Raw genomic sequence first — 16,133 nt, forward strand, 5'->3', positions numbered from 1 at the left:
CGATCAGTCTCAGATCTCAGGACAGTATGTGTATCTGGCCTCAGAGAGCTGAGGGCATTTGGTTGCAGGGATAGGAGAATGAGGGGGTGTTTTTCTTTCTTTTTTTCTTTTTTTTCTTTTTTTAAAAATATATTTTATTGATTTTTTACAGAGAGGAAAGGAGAGGGATAGAGAGTTAGAAACATCGATGAGAGAGGAACATCGATCAGCCTCTTGCACACTCCCTACTGGGTGTGTGCCCACAACCAAGGTACATGCCCTTGACCAGAATCGAACCTGGGACCCTTGAGTCCGCAGGCTGACGCTCTATCCACTGAGCCAAACCAGTTAGGGCTGAGTGGGTGTTTTTCCACCTCCCTTCTGGACTTGCCACAAGGACCTGGCCCAATAGGGATCCAATGTCGATTGCCATTTGAAAATAATCTTCACACCCAGGCCCAGGCTCCATCACATTCTTCCTATCTCCCTACCCCTCAACCCCTTCTACCTCGGTCTCCTCGACCCCAGCTAGCACTCACCTGGCATTGTCTGGAAATAAGGTTCCAGCTTGGAGGACACAGACTTGGTCACTACCTGGCAGATCTGGCGAGAACAAAAGAAGTGATCAGGGAGGACTTCCCATAGTGTAAAATGTTCTTTGAGAATAATGATCTGGACATGTCTTGCTTTCCTGGAATGTTTCCTTGAAAATCATGGAACTAATCCAGTTTCCTTTTTCTCTTTGGCCACCAGGAAGCTCAGAGTCCACCATGTAGCTTGGAAATAGTAACTGTATATGACTGAATGATCTTCATGTCTGCATTTTATTGACTACTCAAGTGTGGAACTTTCTTATTGGGTATTTATGTTTTCTCTATTTTAACGTGGGACTTTTTTGTTGTTTGTATTTATCCATTTGTTTTTGCTGCCTCAGATCCTTTATGGAATGAGGTAGTGAAAAACAGGAGGTGGTCGGTGTCAACCTTCTCTGGTCTGTGCTTCTGGGAACAGGGGACAGACCTCTGCTCAAGCCTGGGCACACTCACCGTTGCTGAGTATGGCCAGACGGACACTCCCTGACCTCCCTGCCCCTCACATGACTCACAAGGAAATAACCACAAGTCTGAAAAGTCCTGGGTCACATGCTGATTTTGCCACTGAGGGAGTCACTTCATTTCTCTAGACCTGTATTTTCCCATCTGTAAAATGGAGCGTGACAGCTTCTATTTTCCATTCTGCTGCTCTTCTGGAATGTAGCCTTGCCACCCCCCATCAGGAGGTGGGGTCTGTGAACTCCCCCCTGGAATCTGGCGGGGTGGGGAGTGCGTGGTAGCAGAAGTGACATTGTGTAACTTCAGAAACCAGGCCATAAACGGCTGTGCAGCTTCCACTTTGGCCTCCTGAAATGCTGCCTCTCTGGTCGCTTCCTCTGGGAACCCAGGGACAAGCTGTTTAGCTGCATGCAGAGGCCACGGGTAGTGGCTCGGCTCAGCAGTCCCAGCCGAGCCGAGCCTTCAAGTGTCTCCAGCCCAGGCACCAAGCCCTGAGCTTTGGGTCTCCCCTGATGGGACCCAGTCAGCATGGAGGAGAGACAAGCTAAGCCACCCTGTTGATTCCCTGACCTGTGAGGATTGTAAAGTGGCAGTTGCTTTATGACACCATATTTGGGGCTCTTTATTTCCAAGCCAGACATAGCTGGAAAACAGGATAAAAGTCGCAGGCTTCCCTAACTGAAGGCATAGGGGCTGGGGGCGGGGTGGTCAGATAAGCCCCTACCTTCATGATTGGGACTTGCCCCCAAGTGTCTGGTGACTTTTGTCTCATTAATCCAACCGAGTCTCCCGGTCCTCGCCTTTCTTGACTGTTGGGCAGCCCCTGGCAGGTGGCCCACTGTCCCCCAGAAATGCTCCTCGTAGAGTCCCAGGACCCAGGATTCTCCCCGCTCTCCGCCTGTCCCTTCACTTGCTCTTCCCCAGACCCCTCTGAGCTCCTCTTCCCTCTTGCATATCGGAGCTCCTTCCTCCTGGGCTCCCTGCCTTCCACTCACAGGTTCCCCCGGAGCCCTGCCAGGCACACCCTGCACCTGTGTGAACGGACAAATGAAAGAATAAATGAGGGGCCAGGGTGTCCATGATGCCAGGAAGGGCTAGAAATGGGGAAGAGTGAGCTGGGGAGTGGAATTTCAAGAAATTCCACACCCCACAACTCTCCCGGCCTTGCTCCCAAGCACCAAGGAGTTACACGGCCAGAAACAGCCCTAATCAAAGAGAGCTGAGGGTTGGTGGCTAAATACCCAGCTTCCTCACCCCTTTGGGGTGGTTCTGAGGTGTGTGCGCCCCCCCCCCCCCCACCACCACCCTGTTCCTGAGAATTGCCCACAGGACTGAGCCCCAGTGTCCCCAGCGCTAGCCCACTCAGAATATCCCAGACCCTTCTACCCCCTCGCTGTTCTGCCTGGGATCCCTTCCCAATAAATGTCTTGCACCCGAATCTCCGTCTCAGCACCTGCCTGGGGCAGGGCACCCAAGCAAAGTTTCCTCCTCCCAGCTCCAAACACGGGGCCAGTGTCCAGAGTGTGCCGCCCACACCTCTCTCCAGAGCGCCAGTCTGAGGGCCCAGCTGCCTCCTGGCCACAGGCCCCCAAGGCCACCTTGTCTCAGCCAAACCCCTCAGATTCTTACTCCTCCTCAGGGCTGTCCCCACCCCCATCCGCCCAGAGGGCATTCACACTTCCCTTCTTCCCCTTAGTCAATCAAATTATTTTATCTGGGGGAAGGTGGGAGGGAACTGGGAGGGAAAAGGAAAGGGATAAGGGAGGGAGGAAACTTGGTTTCCTGAAGTGTTTCTATCGCCTAAGGCTCTGCATGTCCCAAGAGGACTTGTAAAGTCATTCTCTGAGGAACCTGTGCCTCTTCTCCAAGTGGCTCAGGGGTGGGAAGGACAGCACATCTGGTACCTGGGGCCAGCTGCACACCTGGGCTGCTTGCCCATGGCCACTGGTTTCCAGTGCTGCTCGCCCATGTGCCTCCAGATGGCTCCAAAGCACAGCAAATCACACCACAGCCTGAGCCTGGCTTCCTGCTGCTGCCCTTCTTCCCTGGTTCCATCCATCCCCCCCCTTACCGGCCCCTCCCCCCACACACACACCTGACATAGACTTGTTCTTCCCTTCCGTACCACCCTTCACTCTGGATTTCTTGAAATTCCACTCCGCAGCTCACTCTTCCCCATTTCTAGCCCTTCCTGGCATCATGGACACCCTGGCCCCTCATTTATTCTTTCATTCATCCGTCCATTCATTCATTCAGGCCAGTACCCTCTTCTAAACAATCTCTTGTTATGATTAAGAACTTTGCCTCTGAGGCGGGATGGCTTGGGCTTGCATTCCAGCACTATCACTTCTTCTCTGTGTGTCTCAGTTTACTCATCTCTAAAATGGGATAATCATGACATACACCCCAGCTAGGGATTTTGTATGGATTAAATGTTAATTCCTGTACAGAGTTCTCTGCATAGTTCCAAACCCATTGAAAGCACTCTGCCTATGTAGGCCATTCTCCTCACATCACCACCGTCACCTTCACCACCACCTTCATCACCTTCACCTTCACCACCACCTTCACCACCACCACCTTCATCACCTTCACCACCACCACCTTCATCACCTTCACCTTCACCACCACCACCTTCACCACCATCACCACCACCTTCACCTTCACCACCACCACCTTCATCACCTTCACCACCACCTTCACCTTCACCACCACCACCTTCACCACCATCACCACCACCACCACCTTCACCACCACCACCTTCACCACCACCACCTTCATCACCTTCACCACCACCACCTTCACCACAACCACCTTCGTCACCTTCACCACCATCACCTTCACCTTCACCACCACATCTTCACCTTCACCACCACCACCTTCACCTTCATCACCTTCACCTTCACCACCACCACCTTCATCACCTTCACCTTCACCACCACCACCTTCACCACCACCACCTTCATCACCTTCACCTTCACCACCACCACCTTCACCACCACCTTCATCACCTTCACCTTCACCACCACCACCTTCATCACCTTCACCTTCACCACCATCACCTTCACCTTCACCACCACCTTCATCACCTTCACCACCACCACCTTCATCACCTTCACCTTCACCACCACCACCTTCACCACCACCACCTTCATCACCTTCACCTTCACCACCACCACCTTCACCTTCACCACCACCACCTTCATCACCTTCACCACCACCACCTTCACCACAACCACCTTCATCACCTTCACCTTCACCACCACCACCTTCACCTTCACCACCACCACCTTCAGCACCATCTTTACTATCACCATCTTCCCCACTATCATCTTCACTATCATCTTCACCAGCAGCAGCAGTGTTATTGCTTTTGAGCTTGGCTGCTATCAAGGGGCCACTCTTAAGGTATTACCAAGAAATAATCTGTTTTAATAGTTCTAAATATTAAATATGTGCCAACACTCCCCTCATGCTATCACTTAATTACAAAGACAGTTGAACTATGGGTCTGCAAGGCTGGTGGGAAGCACACTGCCTGCATTATCTCCATAATCCTTGCATCCTTGCTGACGATGGTTTTTACAGATGGTGAAACTGAGACTCAGAAAGGTCAAGTACTTTGCTCAAGTTTATACACCTAGTCCAGCCTTAGAGCCAGAATCAAAACCCAGAAATTTTGACTCTAAAAGCCATTGTATAATCCACGGTTACATATTTTGATAACCATGCATTGATTTTAACAAAAAACAACACCACCACAACTTTTGACCATGCCTTCAGATAAATGATCTCATTGTCGTGCCTTTGACTGGGAAACCAACGTCTCCTACCTGAAGACTGCACAGCCTCCTCAGTCTCCCCTCTGGCCTCTCCCGCCGTTCTCACGCAGTCAGAGAGATTGTTCTAAGGCACAGATCAGGCCGGGGCCCCCCGGCCTGGAACCTTCCCTGGCTCTCCCGTGCCCTGACGCCCAGCTTACTTGGCTTATGATACAGGCTCAAGGGCGTCCTGCAAGCTGATGGTTTATTAATGGAAAACCAGCCCAATGAAGGGCCCCTTTTCTCTGCTGTAGAAGTTGTGTGGGGCCAGGAGAATTGCGGTGAAGGCAGGTTTGGAGGACTGGCCAGTACCTGCCGTTCATACCAGTTCCAGCCTCAGAGAATAGTTTGGCTGCCTCAGCAATGGCACATTTTCCAAGTGGGGAACACCGGAAGGAGGTTCGGAGTGGGCCGGGAATGGGGCAGGAGGCCAGAGGGCTAAGAGAAGAGAGGGTTGGTGGGGAGAGGATGGCAGTTTCTTTGCAGGGACTAATGTTGGGGGGGAACAGAGGTAATCCACACCGACGTGACGGTTTGCTGTGGGTGTGGGCGGTGACCCATTCTTAGCCTCTCACTGGACTCCTCAGAAAAATAGACACGCCTGGCTTTTAGAGCTGGAGTTGTGGTTTCAAAGGGCTGGAAGGACTGCAGGGGGTCTAGTGAGGGCAGAAGAGTCCAGTGATGCATGAAGTGTGTGGACACGGAGGGCCCCTCCCGCTCTGACCGGAGCCCCCCCTACCTTGCTGTTCAAGGCCTTTTGGAGCGAAGACTCGATTTTTTTGTGGAAGAGTTGGATCAGCCACCTGGAGATTGACATGTGGGACATGCGTAAGGTTTCCCAGGTGTCCCTGGGCTGCGCTGGGAAGGTTGCCTCATCTGGGAAGCCTTCCTCCCCCCTCCAAATAGGCATAGGCACCCTGGTCCCTAGGATGCACGCACCCCATCACACACCTCTGCCCCTGTGGGCAGGGACCTGTGGATAAGGTTATTTCCTCAATAGGGGCACGGCTGGGCCCCTGCCCCGTCTCAGCCTCATTCCTGGCCACTCCCCTTCCCCTCTGCACTCCAGCCACTCGGCTCTGCCAGATCCTCTTGTGTCCTGTGCTTCCTCCCACTCCAGGGCCTTTGCACGTGCTGTTCCCTCTGCTAACACACTCCCTGTCCCCAACAATGGCCTCATTAACTCCTACTTATTCTTTTCATCTCAACTCAAAGGTCATTTCATCAAGGAAGAACTGGCCAAGCCCCAGACTAGGTCAGATCCTCCTGTTCCAGGTGTTTGCCCACTCTGTACCTCTTTTTCTTCATTCTTACTTCCTGTTTGCAATTCTTTATGAGCTACTCATTAATGTGATGATGTGATTAATGTTTGTCTTCCCCAGGGGGCTGGAGGCTTCAAGAGAACAGGGACTGTGTGGCTAAGAATCTGGGGCCAGATAGTCTTGGGCTGAATCCCTTCTCGATAATCACTAGGTATGAAAACTCAGGTTATTTCCTATCCTTTCTGAGCCTGGGTTGTCTCTCCTGAAAATGGATTAACCTCAGTGTCATTGTGTGCACTGAATGAGGGAATGCACGTGCCTAAAACAGTGCCGGCCACACTGTGAGCTTCCAATCGCTGTTAGCTAGCTGGCTATTGCTACATTGGTATTGGCCACTGATGTTTCTTGAGCACGTTGCATAAGCCTGGTGCATAGGATTCTTAGTAGATATGTGTTGAGTGGCTGGCTAAATGCCTGCAGCTTTGTGGTGAGGATTGTATAACAAGCTGCACATCCAGTGTTCAGCACAGAGCCTGGGGTAATAGATGAGCTCGGTAAGTCTGCTGGATGCATGCTGAGTGAGCAAGGGCGCCCTGGAGGCAAGGACGGTGTCTGCTCCATCTGAGGGCTCCTGTCCTCCCCTACACCCGAGGCCTCTAAACAAGGCCTGCAGGGATGCGACACTCGGGACATGTTTTCTCAACACAGGGATGATTAGGACAGTTCTCCTTGACATCCCTCCTGCCACCCACAGCCCCAGGAGGCCATACCCCAGGTGGCCGCCTGAGACGTGCACGCGGATGCTGTCAATGTGGTTGCTGCAGCTGGAGCAGGTGACGGTGGAGTGGCCTGAGGCGGGGTCGCAGCTCAGCTTCAGACCAGCCGAAATGGAGATGCCTTGCACACTCAGGGCAAAGTTGCCGCTGGTTTTGCTGAAGGGAGACAAAGAGAAGGCTTGGAGCAGCACTTTCTTCCCCGCCAATGCCAGAAGGTAGGGTTTGCTATTGTCCCCACTCCAGGTTCAGAGAGGGCAGCAGCGTGCTCATGGCCACACAGCCGCTGAGTGAAACCTGGAGTCCGCCCTGAAGTTTCCACCCGTGTCCGCCTGGCAGAACCCTGCTCTCACCCACTGCCTCAGCCTCTGCCCAGGCTGTGGAGCGTGGGGAGTATTCCTCCACCTCTCTGAGCTCCAGGTTCCTCATCCAGAGCCTGCAGCAGCAGTGGGACACCAGCTGTGCCACTAAAAAGCTGGTTGTCTGGGGTCAATGACTTCAATGAATGAGTGTCCTTGTTCTTCGTGGGGTTCATAACTCCTCCCTCGGGGATGAGTTTTGGATAAGATGGTGGACTTGAATGCAGGTTGTCAATAATGTAATGCAGTATTACTGTGAGTGTGTGTGTGTGTGTGTGTGTGTGTGTGTGTGTGATCAGTAAGTGAAATAATAGATACAAAAGAGCCCACGTGAAGACCTCAGCCACTCTTGTAGGGAACGGACAGACCCAGTGTCCTTGTAAGGGAGGGCAGAGTCACACCCTTCTCCTCCATGTCCTCCCTGGATTCCCACAAAGGAGAGACGTTGCTAAAGCGAATAGTCAGTTTGAGCCACTATCATTAGTGGGCAGTGTCACTGTGGTGAGAGCCCAATATTTAGATTCAGGATATAGTTTAGATGATTTGCCCGAATCTTTTACCCCTTTCTGCATCTATACCCTCACCATTGCCTATGGTGTGTGTGTTGGGGGATGGGGGAGGAAAGGGGGAGGAGGGATGTGCATCCATGCACTTGACTTTGGGTATAGCTGTGTGACTTGCTTTGGCCAATAGCACATGAGTGGAAGTGACCGTGGCCAGTTCCGAGTCTAGACTTTAAGGGGACGTGCATGTTTTCTGTTGTCTTTTTGCATCCCGGCCATCACCAAGAACATGCTCTGGGTAGCCCACTGATCCCGAGAGGAGGAAGAGATACAGGTGGAGAAGACCCACCTCAGCTAAGCCCAGCCTAGATAGGGGAACCCCAGCCAACACACAGATGTGCAAGTGATAATATATGACTTGTTTTAAGCCACTGACTTAGCAATGTTTGTTACACGGCAATAGCTAGCTGTTAAAGGGGTGAATTAAAGGTCCCACTTCACCTTCCATCCTAAGCCACACGCACTAACTCAGCCTTGCCAGTGTCCTGCATTGAGATGAGGACAAATGTTCAGCTACTAAACAAGGGTTATGTAGAATCTTCTGTGAAAAATTCCCCCAGGAACCCCGGGGGAACAAGTGGTGATGGGCAAGGCAAAAATTGGGCATTCCCGAGATCCTGGTTCTCACCCCTTCCAAGTATCACTAAGAGCTGACCCACCCACTTAACAACCCGAGGCTTGGAAACACACATGAAATTCTTGCGTGCCTTCCATTTTCCACTGATCTTGACATTGGCATCTGTCACGGAGAGAGCCAGGCCCTCGTTGGGCAACAGTCTTATCTGGGAACTGGGCAGCTGAACTTCACGGATAACTAGGCTGCGAAGAAGAAATGTTTTGTTAGCCTTCTGGGGGCCCACACAAGGACTCAGCCAATGGTTCATGTAGAACCATCCTTCCCAGCCAAGCCCTCCAGCCCATCCATTCCAGGACAACCCAGAAGCTATGAAAGCAACCTTGAGAACCCTGGGCATTGGGCAGGGTGGCTACGCTTTGAAGTCAGACAAATCTGTGTTTGAATCCTGCTCTTACATGTACTATTGTGTAGCCCTGGGCAGGTCACTTAAGCATCCTTGAGCCTCAGTTTCCTCATTTATAAAATGGGCACAATAAATTCTATCTTGCATGGTGTGTGACGATCAATAAAGATACATGTTGTCCAATTGACGACAAGTTCTGTAAAGGGATGAAATGTGTCTGTCTTTTTTTCACTGTTGTAGCAAAGCCTGCTGTGTCAGACACATAGTAAATGCCCAAGAATATTTGTTGAGTGAATAGGTGTATAAAATTCTCTACAGAACATTGTGGGTCTTCCACCCAGCACCCACACGCCGTATTGCGTTATCATTTAACAGAGCTGTCATTTAACCTTACTGTGTTGCTCCAGAGAAAGCTGACTTTGCCTTCATCTTCGGGAGGCGGGGGTGACCCTTAGGATTTGGGCATAAGCTAATTAGCAGATTCTATTCCTCAGACCACGATGCGTGGTTCAGGAGTCTGTACGTAACCTGAGATAAACCAGAGTGAATCTCGGGGTTTTGCTTGAGGTGCCAGGAGAAGGGGCTCTCCTGCCACAGGACTGGCAGTGCTGAAATGCTGGTGGCCATCTTGCCTCTTGGAGAAGACACCTGCCTGAGAGTTAGACCTGCCCAAGGAGGTGATTCCGAGAGGTGGCCAGAGAGAAACAGGTGCAATGACATTTGTGTCCGCCTCCAGCTGACCTGAAGCTAGACTACTGCAGGGACCTCTCAGCCATGTGAGCCAGTAATTTCTGCTTAGGTCTTTTTGGATTAGGTTCTCTGTCCTTAAACCCTCTCTCCCCCCAAATCCTAATTGATATATGGGCCTACCACAGAGTTTTGGGGTTCGTGACATGTCCCCCAGGGAGTCATGGCGAGTGCCTGAAAGACAGTTTTTATGGTGGAAGGTTGGGGGACTCCACTCCGCATTTAGGAGTTTGTGGCCTGTGATCCTAGGCTTTGGTGGCCCCGGAACACTACAAAGTCCTGCATACTGACGACTGAGCTCAACAGGCCTCACCTGTAGAAGTTATATTCCCCTTTCCCCAGGTACTTGATCTTAAAGCTTCCTGAGAAAGAGGGAATCTCGATCTTCTCCAGCTCCCTCTGCAGCGTGGCCACTCCCTGCTGGCGGGCTGCGGGGAGAGAGCAGGGGAAATTGTCAGGGGCACAGCCTGGGAGGCTGGGTCCCTGTCCATCGCAGGACAGTTGGGATTGAAAAGGTCTAAAGCTACAGTTTTCTGTAAAGGGCCAGATAGTAGATATTTTTGGCTCTGTGGCTATTACTGTCTCTGTCACAACCACTCAACTCTGCTCTTATTGGCCCAAAGCAGCCATGGACTATATGTAAATGTGGGTGTGGCTGTGTTCCAATGCAACTTCATGGATGTTGAAATTTCAATGTTGCATAATTTTCACATGTTGTAAGATATTACTCTTCCTTTGGCTTTTTTCAATGTTTAAAAATATAAAAGTCATTTTTAGTTCCTGGGCCACATAAAAATATGTGGTGGGCCCTAACTGGTTTGGCTCAGTGGATAGAGTGTCAGCCTGCGGACTGAAGGGTCCCGGGTTCGATTCCAATCAAGGGCACATGCCCGGGTTGCGGGCTCCATCCCCAGTGTGGGACATGCAGGAGGCAGCCAATCAATGATTCTCTCTCATCATTGAAGTTTCTATCTCTCTCTCCCTCTTCCTTCCTCTCTGAAATCAATAAAAATATATTTTTCAAAAATGCAGTGGCCCAGATTTAGCCTGCAGGTTGTGGTTTGCCAACTCCTGTTCTAAAATATCACCCCTAAACACCAAGCTATGCATCCAATGGGTATTGATTGCACACCTACTCTATGCCTAGCTCTGTGCTGTGCCCTCACAGGTACTCCATCTCTCTGGCTTTTGGACAAGGTCTCTATAGGGCCTTTGCCTGTGCCAATCCTGTTGCCTGGTTAAAAAACCAATAAAAAGGCAAACAATACCTGAGAAGGAGTAATTGGTACAATGAGGGATCCCAGGCTTTGTGCTTTCCAAGAACCAGTTAGAAAGTACTACTACTACTACTACTACTAATAATAATAATAATAAATAAACATTTATCAAGCTCTTACTCTATGCCAGGCACTGTTCTGGGCCTTGGACATGTATTAAGCTACTGAATCTGAACAATCCTAGGAAGTAGGTCAGTTGTCACCCCCAATTCTCAGAAGAGAAAACTGAAATTCAGAAAGGTGGTCACACAGCTGACAAGTGATGAAGCAGGATTTGAATCCAGGCCTTCTGGTCCCAGAACCCGTACCCTAGGATGAGCCTTCTGGAGGGGAGGGGTCAAAAGTAAATAACACACACATTGTCACTGCCTGGACGGGGTGGGGGGTGCGGAGGATGTGGGCTGGCCAGGATCTGTGGGTCGGCAGGGGCCAGGTCATGAAGGGTCCCGAATGCCTTGCCCAGGGGTCAGGACATGAGGGCACTAGGGCACCACTGAATAGTGTAAGTGAGGAGAAGGACACAAGCAGGTCTGCTGCATTTCAGAAAACCCACTGTGGTTTCCATCTGGGGTGTGAGCAGAAGGGGAAACCAGGGCTGCTGTGACAGAATCTGGAGACTTCCTGGTTTAAAGGCTGACCCCAAGCCTCTGCTCCCGGGAAGCCTTCAGCGTCACCCCAGCACTGTTCAGAGAAGGGCCGTACTCCTTTCCCCTTGGGATTCAGAGGTATCCTGCCTGTGTTGGGGTAGGAATTCAGGGATGAGAGACCAGGTCCCCCTGAGTCGTGACCTGATGCAGCAGTGGAAACCAGGGCCTGAGGTTCTGCCTTCTTGGTCTGTTTCTCCACTCTTCTGCAGTTCATCGTTCTGCCACTGGGAGGCAGCATCGAGCAGCCCGACGGGGCACATCAGACAAGACCAGAGCTCAAATCCAGGCGGCCCTCTGGCCTACCCAGTCAGTGCCTTCTCCAAGTTTCAGTTTGCTCATCGTAAAGGTTGCTAGCAGCAGTATATCCCACCCAGGGGGACATGAAGATGAAACGAGATGATGTGTGTAAAGCTCCTAGCTCAGAGGTGAGCGAGTCAGCAGAAGCTGCTTCCTGCCCCACACCCCTCTATCTGGGGCTGGATGAGTGGCCTGGGGGACCCAAATGGGTACTGTGCACAGTATGGCCGCCAAGCCCCTGCCCTGGAGGTACCATTAAGAAGGGCTCTCCCTGTGCTCCCTCTGCTCCTCCCCCTACCCCCTCCCACTTAGCCTCCTTGCTGCCTGAGCTCTGCCCACGCTGAAAACTGAGCCAGTGATCTGGAGGCAAATGACAGGGCTGAGAGCAAGCTTGGGAAGAAAGTAAAGAGCCTAGAAGCCGGAGTTGAGGTTTGGGTAGAGGGAAGGAGGGTACCATGAAGATGAAACCCTTGGGGGCCCGGGCCCTGGACTTGGAGTCCTCCAGGCCCCGCACTCCGGTCCCAGTTCTGCCACTGCCCGACCCTACGATCTAGGGCAGTTCTCCTTGCCTCCGTTTCTTCATGTTAGATGGGTGAAGGGCCTACTTTGAGGAGCTGTGAGCATGCCGTGCACTGCAGTTAAAGGGCTGCACCCAGCAGGTGCTCAGTGAATGCTCCTCGGGGTGGGAGAGGAGGGAAGGAAGGCCTACCGTAGTCCAGGCCCTTCTGGGTGATCCTGGCCACGATGCCAGGGTTGGTGGTCTCCGTCACAGCTGTGCCCAGGGCAGCCAGCACCATCAGGGCTGCCCACCTCGGTGTGTTGTCAGGGCCCCTGGCCATGTCTTCGTCCTCCAGAGCTGGCAAAGCCTCAAGGTCTTGGCAAGCAACTAGGGACCTACAAAGGAGCCGCTGGCCGCCTGGGGAAACGCAGGTTATACTAGAAGCTAGAAAGGAGGAAGGAACTGGGGTGGGGGCGGAAGGGGGAGGACAGCTGCCTGCGGTTCCCCACCGAGGTTGGGGCCATAGCCCCAGAGGCAGCCAGAAGTGGAGTCTGGGAGGTGTGTGTGGTGTGGGGAGTGTGTGTGTGTGTGTGTGTGTGTGTGTGTGTGTGTGTGTGTAAGTCTCTGACAACATTCCCATCCCCCTCTCTGAGCCCACCCACAGCCCTTCATTTAAGGACTTCTTGGAAGCTGGGTGGTGGGTACATCAGACAGAGTTCATTATAGTTTTCTTTTTTTCCTGTCCTGTTGAGATATAACTGACATATATAATAAAAGGGTATATACAATAAAAATGATTTCTTTTCGAGATTCAGTTCTTTTTATTCATTTTTTTTAAGGGAGAGAGAGAGAGGAAGGGGGAGAGAAAGAAACATTGGTTTGTTGTTCCACCTATCTATGCATTCATTGGTTGATTCTTGTATTTGTCCTGACCAGAAATTGAATGCAAGACCTTGGCGTATCCAGACGACTCTCTAACCAACGGACAGCTCCCTGTCCAAAGCTAGCATAAAGATTTGATTTATGTGTACATTGTGAAACGATTGCCACAACCAAGCTAACACAGCCAGCATCTCACATCGTTATACTTTTGTTGCGTGTGGTGAGAACGCTTAAAATCGACTTTCTTAGCCAATTCCAAGTATGCAACATAGTATTCTTAACTATCGCCACCATGCTGTACATCAGACCCCCAGGACTCACTCATTTTACAAAAGAAAGATACATTTTTCTTTCTACTTTTGATTTCCTCGGTATTATCCATAGTAAAACATTTAAGGAAATAGAACCTTTAGTGTTTTCTTGTCCTGAGAGGCAGTAGTGATAATAATTGAATGCTTGAATTTGGGAGTCCAGTATCTTAGTGTGATTTTAAATCTTAGCCCTGCCTCTCGGGTGGTTAGGCCTTGGTCAAGTCCCTTAACCTCTCTGAACCTCAATTTCCTCTTCTGTGAAGTGGGAATAATCAGGGTACTCTCCCTCCCTGGGTGATTGTGAAGGCAGAAGAGGCTTTAAACCATGTACACCCCAACGTCCCTACGTAATAAACACACAGATGATAGCTATTCATGTCATCCTGACCTTAAAGGAAATCCATGTTCATTGGCCCAAATTTGAGAAACAATAAAAAATGTCATGCAGTCCCCATTCTAGAGACAACAGCAGAAGTGTATTTTAGAGTATTTCTCCACCTCCCCCGCTCCTTCTTTTGGTAAACATAGAGTGTGTGCTTTCTTAACAAAGAGAAATGGGATCACACTGGTCAGTTTTGTAAAGTTCTCTCTCTCTCTCTTTTTTTTTCCCCAATAAACAGTATGTAGTGAATGTTCTCCCTGAGCACTAAATATTCTTCTACGTGCATCATATTTCATTTCTTCATCCCACAGTTTTCTTCATCAAGTTTTCATTTTATTCTTTTTACCCCTTCTTTTGACAGATGTGGGAACTGAGGCTTTGAGAAAGGAAGTGTTTTTCCCACAGTCACGCAGCCAGCTGCTAGCAGAGCTGGGATTCAGACCTGCCAGACACATCCCACACCAGCCTGAGTCCTTCAGTGCCTTGGGGATTGGGGCGGGGGTGGGGGTGGGTGGGAGGAGGGGGATGGTGGAGGACGTAGACACTCTCCCCCCAATCCCCAGCTTTCTAGACTGGTCTCTGTCTACTGAGCTCCTGCCCCTCCCTTTGCAGCAACCTCAGGCCCTGGGTGGGCAGGAATCCTGCAGGGCAGCCAGCTCTGTCGCCATGGTGATGAGAGAAGGGGGTGAGTCCTCAGGGGAGGCCAGCTTCTCTCCTGCTGGGTCCCCATCAGCCCCCTGGAGCCCTATCTCCCCAGACTTTGATTTTATGAGTCTAATGAAGCCCTCTGAGCCAGGAAGACAAGAGACTTCCGGAGTGTCTTTTCTTTTTCCTTTCTCTTTGCCTGGTTCTAAGAGGGCTTCCCTTCATTCTCCCACCCACAAGGAGAATCCTTCTGGCTTGCCTAAGAATGAAAACAGTGGCTATGCACAGCATCGACTTTGCTCCGGACGCTTTACATCTATTACCTCCCAGCCTAACACCACCCATGAGGGAGGGTCATTTTGCTCCGTTTTTGGAGACGAGGGAATGGAGGCGCAGCGTGATCGTGTCCTTAGAATGTTGACTTTTCCCAGAAGAAAGTGCACTGGGCTTGGAGCCTGCAGACCTGCGTTTATAGTCCCAGCCAGGCTACCTACTCTGTGTGTGCCTCTGGACAAGTGCTTCTGGAACTTGGGGAAGCAGTGCCTGTCGCGGGGGTCGTTCTGAGGATTAAATGAGATAATAGGTAGGAAGCAATCTGCATGGAGCAGGTGTCAGTCCACAATCATTCACCTTCAGGAAAACACACTAGTGGCACCACAAGCTGAGCTCTCAGGGCTCCAGTCTTGGCTTTGGGTGGGATCCATGCAGAGAGAGAGGAGTTCAAGGCTCACCTGGCCTCTGTGAGCCTGCCACTGGCAGCTGGGCTGTGGGACTCGGCCGGTCCCAGCACCGCACAGCAGTCAAGAGCTGGGCTGGGGACATAGAGACGCGGGCGTGGATCCCCGCTTGCCACTTTCTTGCTGTGTGAGTTTGAGCTTAACCTTGCTGAACCGCAGTTTCCTCATTTGTCCCAACTCTCCATTCTCAGGCCGGGCCCTTCTTCAGGCCCAGATGCTCAGGTTTGACCACGAGGCCATCCCTGTGGTCCACGGAGGCCCCATAAGCCTCTCCTTCCCCCTTAGGCCTGATTCTCCTGCTCTTTCTCTCCTTCGCCCACCCTGTCCTGCCTCCTCTGTGTGTCTGGCTTCCAGTGTATGTTGTTGGACATTTTCTGATCCTAGATGAGGGATGCAAGAGTAGGAGGGGCTCGTGGTGGGTCCTGGGGTGGAGGGGCGGAGGGAATGGGTTCTCCAGAGACCTAACCTCGTATCTTAAAGGGCAATCAGACATTTTGCACTATGGAGATAACCTCTTATTGGGGTATCTCTCCTACCTGGTTATGCTAAAATTGTCTGTCTCCTGACAATCAACTCAGGTAGAAACTGCTGTTTGGCTTCTGTACTTACTTGTTTGCTAAAACAATAGAAAGTTATTTTGATTTTCTGAACTTATGTATGCTATCCCAATACTCCATTGATGATGGTTTGAATATCCCATTGATTGTGATCTCACTGGTTATTGAAGCACATTCTTCTGGGAACCAGGACAGCTCAATTATCCTAAATTGTCTCAGCAGCTATAGATAACGAGTTTCGGTTGACTCAGTGGTCCGGGAATCAAAACAGACCCTAAATTGCCTCAGTAGCTACAGATAATGCATTCTGGTTGACTCAGTGGTCCCAGAATCGGGACAGCACAAGTATTCTAAATTGCCCCG

The 16,133-nt window shown here is 51.0% G+C and overlaps 1 protein-coding gene across 1 annotated transcript in view; it reads right to left on the reverse strand.

Moving 5' to 3' along the window:
• The window catches only part of BPI (bactericidal permeability increasing protein), a 28,139-nt gene extending 15,449 nt beyond the window's left edge, over nt 1-12,690 (reverse strand). Inside the window, exons 1-6 of the mRNA XM_080684807.1 lie at nt 12,467-12,690; nt 9,850-9,964; nt 8,500-8,628; nt 6,885-7,046; nt 5,592-5,655; nt 519-582 (exon numbers count right to left, since the gene is read on the reverse strand). Coding sequence (XP_080540933.1) covers nt 519-582; nt 5,592-5,655; nt 6,885-7,046; nt 8,500-8,628; nt 9,850-9,964; nt 12,467-12,596 — 664 coding nt within the window. The 5' untranslated portion in view covers nt 12,597-12,690. The remainder of the gene's footprint in view (nt 1-518; nt 583-5,591; nt 5,656-6,884; nt 7,047-8,499; nt 8,629-9,849; nt 9,965-12,466) is intronic.
• Nucleotides 12,691-16,133: the final 3,443 nt, after the last annotated feature.

This window comes from Plecotus auritus, assembly GCF_963455305.1.
Source record: "Plecotus auritus genome assembly, chromosome: 8".
Lineage (NCBI taxonomy): Eukaryota > Metazoa > Chordata > Mammalia > Chiroptera > Vespertilionidae > Plecotus > Plecotus auritus.